At 38.1% G+C, this 9590-nt stretch overlaps 1 protein-coding gene across 11 annotated transcripts in view; it reads left to right on the plus strand.

Annotated features, from left to right (window-relative positions):
• UBP1 (upstream binding protein 1) overlaps positions 1-9590 on the plus strand; it is a 101997-nt gene that overhangs the window by 85267 nt on the left and 7140 nt on the right. For all 11 annotated transcript variants that reach the window (XM_077129880.1, XM_077129877.1, XM_077129876.1 and 8 more), the window contains 5 exons: positions 2610-2713; positions 4489-4546; positions 4810-4903; positions 7576-7666; positions 8384-8487. In XM_077129880.1, the coding sequence (XP_076985995.1) occupies positions 2610-2713; positions 4489-4546; positions 4810-4903; positions 7576-7666; positions 8384-8487 (451 nt within the window). The remainder of the gene's footprint in view (positions 1-2609; positions 2714-4488; positions 4547-4809; positions 4904-7575; positions 7667-8383; positions 8488-9590) is intronic.

Genomic DNA, 9590 nt, shown 5'->3' on the forward strand with positions numbered 1-9590 from the left:
TTTAACAGCTCTGCTCTGCTGCTAAAAGAATATAAATGTGTAATAGTGAAATAGGTATGTTTATGGAATTTCAGTAAACTTGTTTTCTCCACCTTACTCTGCCACACTAACTAGAAGGATTTTTAATGGCTTCATTTCCTCACCTGGCAGTAATTACCAAAGCAAATTTGGGAAGACTTGATATTTTTAATATTAAAAAGTTTCTGTTATTTAGATGTGGGTGTTATACTGGCTGTGTCGTAATATTTCATGTCTGGGGATGAAAATCTTAGTTGAAAAATCTTCCAGGTGGTGGAGATACTGTGAGGTCTGACAGCTTAAGTGATTAGATCTGCCACTCGGTTCACAGGGTCTTGAGTTCCTCAAACTGCATAAACTGAGGTGCTATTTTGTATAATGGAAAGATAAAAAAGGGCCCCAGTTTAAAAAGAATGGGCATTATTGTATAAAACATCTGTGGTGAAATTGTTGTACCATGCAGTAAGTTTGGCAAAGCTGTCCAGCCAGATTAGATTTTTTTTTTGACAGCCAGTTTTTAGTTGAAATATCTGTAATCGTTTTTCCCATTTTTGAGGAGAAATGTAATTGGATCATTGTAAAGAATGTTATGGTTCTAGGATTTCAATTAGAAATTATTTTCCTTGTATCATGCATTTGCGGGTGTCAGACATGTGGTTAACCCCTGAACTGTTGGGGAGACTTGAGTTCCTGCCCTCAGAGTGCTTTTCAGCCTTTTAGCTCTTTTACACCACTCATCGTAACACTTTTTACTCTCCTAGCCCTTAAAAACATTTTGAAAAAAGATATACTTTCTCTTGCATTTTTTATACTGATACCTAAAAGTTATCATGAATTTAAGTAGTTGCAAAGGAGGGGATTTTTCTGAGTATTTAATGTATTTACATTTTTAGATAAAACTACATTATGCTTTGAAATATATTCTATGGGCTTTAAATACCGTAGCATTGTGACACCTGCTGTCATCAACTGGAAGAGTCACGGTCAAGGTTCTTAATAATCCCTAACAATTTTACTTTGCTCTTTCATCTTGATCTCATTTTCTTTTCTACCTCCTTTAAAGAATTTTATCCTAATTTGACATTTTCAAGCCTAAAAATCTTTTAAGGCTCTCCCTACTGTAGTTCTTTATTATAAAAATGTATACAAATTGAAATTTTATTTTTAAAATTTCCCATGACCATAAGACCCTTTAATTCAGTTGAGAAATGTAAAACTTATCCTTAATAGTATTAATTTATCAAAATAAGGGAAATCATACAAATGTTGATAATTATTAAATATAAAAATTTGAAACGTTATTGGAAATGCATCTTGAATTTTGAAAAGTCAGGGCAGAACATAAATTCTTGATTTTTTTTTAATAGATGAAAACCTTGTTTACATAAATAAGTAGATGGGGATCAAAGTTTTCTTTCAGTAGTGTCATTCAGGCTCTTGAATTCCGTTTGAATTATCTGTTGAAAATCCCAGTCAACTATGTTTTAGTAGATTATTTAATTATAAATCTGCTGACAGCTCAATTAGGTCTTATGTTGTATACAAAGAACTGAAAACCATCCGACTTAAAAAAGAATTTTTTTTAGTCATGAGGGTCATGTATTTTTCTCATAATCTAGCCTAATATCTTTGAATGTCCTTTTGCTTTGCTTGGTTTTTAGGAGTTTTATACCCCAAAGCCATGCCAAGTTACGATGGCTTTCTTATATACAGTGAAAGAAGGGTGATTATTAAAGGGGTCACTTGAAACTGAGGGCATCCTCAGGCAGGTTAGTTTTAGAAAAAGAGTACCTGGGGAGGGAAATGGATGCCCTCATACCTTAGTGTAGACACTGGCTGGCACAGGTGCAACACGCTTTTGACTTTGGCTCTTAATTGGCATGTGTCTCTGTATCTTTGCTTTTCAGTTGGAATTTTTCTAAGGGAGGAAAAATAATGAAGTTCACCATGCCCCTTTGGAAAATATAAATAAATATATTTTTTATACATCAGTTGATAGATATATGCAGTACCTTGTACATTAGAACCTGTTTCGTCTTACTTGGGGATTGTTAATTTTAGAGGAACCGAGGAAGCAAATGGTGAACGTGGGCACTGGGTGGCTGCTCTCTGGGGAGGCGGGTGAGACGGCAGGGGGGAGCACTAGGTAGGACACAGAATCTTTCCAGGTCACTGTGTGATATCAGAGGTTGTTTATGAATCTTTCTTGTCTTTGCTATTCTCAAACCTTGATAGGTGCCTGATGGGGAACTGAGATTTGAAATCTAAGATCCTGGTAAAGAGGGAGGTGAAAGTTCTTGAAAGCAAATTGTTCATAAGTATACATTTAAAATGTCTTAACAAATTTTTCTGCTGCTATCATCACTTCAGTTCTTCTTTAAGATTACTCAGTGTCTTGACACACACAGAGGTAAAATTTTTCTTTGCCACACAGAAGTAAACTTGACTGGTTTCTGTGAGGTTGCTTGATGAATGGCAGGCATTTAAATTTATAATTTTGCATTTGGCCAGACTAGAGAGTGAATTACAAAAATATTTCTTCCATGTACTTTAAAAGCATATAATCAATTTATTTTTGTTTCTATCCCTAGTGTTCTCCGTGGCCTGATGCCCCCCCAGCCTATGTGAATAACAGTCCTTCCACAGTGCCCACTTTCACCTCCCCACAGCAGAACACTTGCAGTGTCCCTGACAGGTATTTGGTTTGTATAATTGTGTGGCTCAGGCTCACTGATGCTCACGCGCCTTTCTTTCCCTCTAAAATACAGCAGCCTCTTTTTTGAATATCTGAGGTATACAGTAACGGGAACATCCTGCACCTCAGAGGTTACAGAGGAGAATCACTGTCTTGTCTTAACCTGCCAGCCTTTTTAGTCCTAGCCCCATGTGCTGCACAGGTGTTCAACTACCATAACTGTAGAGAAGGGGGTATTTCTCTGATATAGCCAAGATATAATCTTTGCAAGACAGAAACAGTATGAATGGGGTTCATGGATAAAGAGAGAAAGACAGAGTGAATTGTTGCTTGAAAGTGTTAAGATTGCATTTATTACAAAGCACATTTGTCTTTAATACTCACCATTTCATATGGTGGTTATCTTCTGCCCTAACCTTCTTCCTCCCAATGGACTAGTTTTAAAAAATGAATTCTTAAACTTAAAAGATGGCTTCTTAATTTCTAATGACTTACTATAGTTTTTAGAAATGGGAATGGTAGACTTGGTATATTCTGTTGTCTGGCCTTCACTGGCAACTGAGTACCCAGTGAATTGGCTGGAACGGCATCTTCAGCAGCATCCCTGTGGCTGCCTGCAGCTCCTTTGTATTTCTAAGGGCTTTGCTGAAGGGTTAATTCAAAGTGGGTCAGATCAGAAGTTCCCTGTTTTTAGGAAGTTTCCTGTTGGTGAGGAAAATTATGAAAGCTCAGATTCCCCCAAAGGAAAAGGTTCCCATTTTTGTATTCTGGTCATTTTGACAAAGTCTTTAAAAGATTAAAAAATAAAACTTTTCCCCTGAGGAGGTGGATAGAATGATGAGGCAGCTTGTTTTGGGGTAGGTTACCATGCTTTTAAAGAGGAGAAAAATACGATTGGACTCAGGCATAGGGGAGGTGGGGGGGCCCAGCATGTTAGGTAGGGTGTAGGGTTTTTTTTTTTTCCCAGTTTCCTAGTCAGTCACAGTGGATAATCTTAGGAAGTGATTTTAGAGAGATAACTATGAAGACATGCATATTAGTTAACAGATTATTTCCTGAGAACCCATGGTATGCCCAGCCCCATTCCAGGTGCTGTGATTAAGTGACCAAAAGACAGATATCGGCTGAAGGAGCTTAAGTTCTGGTGGATGGCTAATGGTACACAATCAGCAACTAAACCTAAGTAACTGAGATACAGGGGCTGAGTAGCCAGGGATGTGGCCACATTCCCTGTGGAATTGTTTTTCATTTTCTTTTACCTTTAAAAACACAAGGATAGATAGAGGTATACTTTTGTTTCATTTGTTCTCTTGAATTTCACCTTCTTTACTCATGAATAAGTATATTAATTAAAGGAATGTCATTTTATATTTTAGATTAAGATCACTTTATTTCCTGTAGCTTCTTGTTTTGTTTTCTCATGTTTTTTCCTAACTTAAAATGGATCTTTTTCACTCTCACTTTCTTGGCAACCCCTGGAAATAACTGGAAGAGCCCTTTTGTTTCACAAACCTTTACTTTTTTACTGTAACAGATGGAGAAGGAGGAGGCATAAATTAAGATACACTTGAGTCTTTTGTGTCTTGATCTCATCACCTTACTGACTTCCTGTCCCGCTGTACCTACATTCTTGTTGTAAAGATATATAGCTGTCCCACAGTATCCCACAATGTTGTCTTATTTTAAACTTACCTGGTTTAACAGCTATAAGGTCTTGATTTTAAAAGAAGTAATTAAAAAAAATCATACTTTATTTCCTTCTCCCTTCTCTCCAGCAATTCATCTTCCCCAAATCATCAAGGAGATGGAGTTTCACAGGCCCCTGGTGGTGAAGTGAGTATCTTCCTAAAACTGCCTCCTGCTTTCAGGCACTTTCACCCTCTGACAGGGTCACCACCGCACTTAAGATTCAGAACTGCTTCACTGCCTTAGGCTCTTTCTCATGCTCATTTCTTGGGTATTTTTTCTTTACTTCAAAACTGGAGGACTTCTGTGTTTTGATTAAATGTTCTTTTTTATAACATGTCAGTAACTTGGGTTGTTTTTTGGTAAATTTGAATGGTTTCTCCTATTTATGTTTATTTTCTTTTTAATAGAAACTTCAGACTACAGCCACGATTCAGGAAACACAGCAATGGCTGCTCAAAAATAGATTCTCTTCCTATACAAGAATGTTTTCCAATTTTTCAGGTATGTTTGTGTGTGTTTTATTTGCTTGTCTGTTTGTTTCTGTGCTTTTATTAGCCTTAAAACATGTTTGTTTTTTCTTTAATTTTGCGAAGATTCACCAGAGGTTACAGAAATTGTATAGGGAGGTCCTGAGTACCCATTGACTAGTTTCCCCCAAGATAACCTATGGTACACTGTCAAACCAAGGAGTGGACATTGGTTCAATGTGTGTATACAGTTCTGTGTCATTTTATCACGTGTAGATTTGTTTAACCACCACCGCACTTAAGATTCAGAACTGCTTCATTGCCTTAGGATCTTTCTCCCATTTTTTACAGCCACACCCATACCCCTCCCGACCATTCTTAAACTGCAACAACCACTGATCTATCTCTGATCTCATTTTGATCATTCCATATAAATGGAATCAAATAGTCTATGACTGTTTCTGGCTGGCTTTTGTCCAACTCAGTACTATGTCCTTGAGGTTCTTCCAAGTTGTTTGCGTGTATCATTACTTTTTTTTTTTAATTCTGAATACTATTCCATGGTTTAGATGTATTCAGATATGGGTTTTTAAACAACTGGTGTAAGTATTTTCTTCCATAGTAAGCTGAAGGAATGTTTAGATGGAATTTTTAAGAGAGACCAACCAGTAATTCTCCCGGTGATACAATAGGAAATCTGTTTGAAGGGACTGTGATAGACATGCCAGGTGTGGCAGAGCAGATGGCAGAGGCAGCATTTCTCAAATGTATTTAGCTTTGAGACCTTTTACACAAAGAACACTTACTAACATGTTCTGGCCAAACAGTAAATGGCAGTTAGCTTTTCGTTGCCTGCAGTGCTTTGGACCATAAATATTTGCAGCTTGAACCTTTTAAGAGGACAGAGTATGTATACATGAACTCTGGCCTTGGGGAAGCTTGATTTTATGAATAACATGGTTCCTAATAACAGCCATTTATTGCAGTGTTTGTGTAATGAATAGTCATTCCCTATGTAGCTCTTTGTCTCCTTAAAATTAAGTAGCAGTGTAGATCATTTGCTTGCTGGGAACTACAATTTTAAACCTTTAAGTAAAGGATTTTATGTATGAAAACCCAGGAATTATGAAGTTTCCATTGGAGGGAGTGGTCTTGAACCTTCATAGGGAAGGCAGATGAAAAGACAGCACATTGAAAAAGCTCTTATATTTGAAACTGAGGGTGGCTTCAGGTTACTCTTGTTATGTTAGGACAGACACATGTTTCTATCTGGAAAGTCGTAAGCTCTTTTCACTGTGAGCAGTGATCACTTGGCTTGGTTTCCTGCTCCTCCACTTTAACCTCTGAGCTTCTTCCAGGAAGGCGGCTAGGGGAGCTGGCTCTGGTGCCCCTTTGGTGCATCACCTGACCACAGTGCTGGCAGTAGAGCAATGAGGAGGAGGGAAGCCTTCTTGCTCTGAGCTTCTTGGGTGTTTACATCTCAGCAGGGGGGTGCACAAGGGAATGTGCCCTGTTCTCATACAGGTTAAGGGTCTGCACAAACACACATCTCTGGTGAACCCTGTTTCAGAGGTGGGTATGGTGGGTCCTAATGGAGAAGTGAGAGCGTCTGTCTTTGCTTATCTGACTCCATAAAATGACTCCATCAATCTCATGTCTCATGGGAGATAGGCTTCTCCAGTTTTTATTTCTTTGACAACCTAGGAAGTTACTAGGCTCTCACATTCAAGCCTTTAAAAATAGAAAGATAATCCTATTTTCTTGTTATATATATAAATGGGAATTTATCAGATGGAAGTTATGCCTTAGTCCCAGAGACCATCTTAATCCCCCCAATAGACTGCATTGTGACTATTAATCATGAACATGTTCAAGTATAAAAAGTAGATCGAAGAGTATGATGAATCCCCATGTAACTATCTCCAGCTTCAAAATCACCAGCCTTTGGTCAGTCATGCTCTCTCCACTCCTTCTCCCCTTTCCTAGATACCTTGTCATTTTTACTCGTCGAATATTTGTGGGGGAAATCTTACAGTACAATGTTCAGGTCTTTATTATGCCTTCTTTTAAAAGTGGCTATTGTGACAGAGTTGTTATGTTACAGAATGTTATTTTATATTCAGTGTTGCAGTTTATTATTTTTTATTTTTTTAATTTTTATTTATTTATTTATTTTTACATGGGCAGGCACCGGGAATCGAACCCAGGTCCTCGGGCTTGGCAGGCAAGCATTCTTACCTGCTGAGACACCGTGGCCCACCCCAATGTTGCAGTTTAGAGAACTAGTCCTGTCTCTGGTATCAACTAGCTGTGTAACTTTAGGACAAGTCCTTGAAACTCTTAACTTCTGCTTCTTCTTGATTAGTCACTTACCTGTAGTCCAAATCATGTTTATACATATAGCTATAGCCTAACCACTAAATAAGTTGGGCAAAGGAGTCTTTAGTTCTATAGACCCTGCCTATTTATTTGATTTCTAGCCTCTGGGCTTCCAAGCTCCTTCATATAGGACATGAAAGAGCCAGCATTTCTTTGGCTATGAGGGACAGGTATGCTGTGTGTGTTTTTGTGTTGTTCATGTATCCATGTATACTCAGGATGCCTGTGATGGTTTTGAAGGACCTTTAACTGCCTGACTACACATGCCAGGAAAGCAGCCATTAGTTTTTTCACTTCTTTGAGAAGATTCTCTTTGCTGTTCTCTAGGTGCCGACTTATTAAAACTGACAAAAGAAGATTTAGTACAAATTTGTGGTGCAGCTGATGGAATTCGGCTATATAATTTACTGAAGTCAAGGTAAAATACTGTGTCAAAAGAAATTGTTTTGCTTATAATAACGTACAGTCTTCACATGGGAGATTTGGGCAGAATGTCTTTCCACACTAGGATGGCATGTGCTTCACAAGACTGTTTCATCAGGGCAGGCCCAGGTATGATGCAGACTCTGATGAGGTCAGAAGTAGACCCTAAGACTGATAAAGATGCATATGGACTGTATTTATTTCTTGAAAATGACTGGGTTTGTTTCCAAGAAAACAAAACTTTTCGTTTAGGTGAGCTATACAGAATCTGTGGTTTTCAAGGTCATTACTGTTAAACAATTATTAAAAATGTAAATGAATCGCAAATTAAAATAATAGAACTGTAAACAGTGCTGGCTTGTAAGATCCATTTACCACCATTGCTATTTTCAGGCTTGTAGTATGAGAATCCCATTAGTATTGAATCTTAAATTGATTTTAAATTGCTGCCTTTAATCTTAAGATTTACCAACATCTGACAGACAGACTATCTCAGGGGTTTTAGAGTCTTGATCATCAGATTAGACAACTTGTGATAGTTGATACAAAGTATGTGGTTTTCATATTTTTATTAGTAAGTTATTTTGCATAGTGAAATAATGTTGAAAAGTTCTCATAAGGAAATACAACTTTGATTCCTATATTGGTCATTTGTATTTGTGGTAAGACACCTTTGTCTTGTAGGCTCACGAGTGACATTTTCTGATTGCAGGTCAGTTAGGCCCCGTTTAACCATCTATGTCTGCCAGGAGCAGCTGAGCCCCCCGCAGCAGGCTGCAGGCAGTGGAAGTGAGAATGGCAGCGGGACACCCTGCGGTGGGTATTGAGCACAACTCAACTTCTGATACTTGTTTTCTGAAACATTGAGGTAGAAATGGGAAGGACTTGGCAGGGCTTCAGGGACTCCTGCTGCATTAGGACTTGAAGGACCTGATACAGGCACCTTGACAGCAGTGAGGCAGCAGCTCTAGGACCTAGTACTCCGGAAAAGAGAGCACTGGCCAGTTATTTCAGTGACAGGGGATCTCTTCTATATGGCCCTTTATGCCAAAAATATCTAACTCTGGCTTTTGCTCTAGATTTTTTATTTTTTCAATCTCGGATTTACTGAAATAATGGATGTAACATTGACAGCTTTACAAGAAAGCATGAGAGTTTTTCTTTCTTTTTCTCCCCTATTTTACTGACTGGAGAAAAAAAATGTAACAGTACTAAGTGTGAATTTGTCTCAGACGAGGTCATCACATGTGTCCTGAGCTGGGGATTCTGGGTAGCACTGTGTGGTGAGTCTGGTGCTGGGTCCTAGTGTCATTGGAACTATACATGATGTTATTTTCCATCTGAGTATTGGGAAGGTTTCTCATCCTGGGGCTTTTCTCTAATAATTATCTAATATGGTTATGGATGAGGGCAAAGAGATAAAATCCTGGCCCCTCTCCTTCCATTACATATGGTTCTTAAAAAAAAAAAAAAAAAAAGCATTTTTAAAAAAGCATTTGTTGGGCGCTGCAGCGGTAGCTCAGTGGCAGAATTCTTACCTGCTATACCGGAGACCTGGATTCAAATTCTCAGGGCCTACCCGTGCCAAAAAAAAAAGCATTTGTTTTCTCATTTGCCACGTTCCAAAACAGAATGAGGGCAATATGCTCAGAACGTTAGGGAAAGATATGTTACAGAATTCAAAGGCAGTTATTAGTCACCCTATCTATTAATGGGTAAGCAGTCTGAAAAACACTTTGAGATTTGAGTTTTATTGAAAAATTGCAAGGAAAGCATCACTATTTTCAGCTTTTCCATTTGAAAACATTTTGACTTCAAAAGATGTGAATTTTAAGACTAAGGAAACAAATTCTTAGTCTTAAAGGATAAAAATTCTAAAGGAATGCTTTTTCTGTGCATCACACCAAGATCTTTTACAT

Source organism: Tamandua tetradactyla, chromosome 15 (genome assembly GCF_023851605.1).
Source record: "Tamandua tetradactyla isolate mTamTet1 chromosome 15, mTamTet1.pri, whole genome shotgun sequence".
Taxonomy (NCBI): Eukaryota; Metazoa; Chordata; class Mammalia; order Pilosa; family Myrmecophagidae; genus Tamandua; species Tamandua tetradactyla.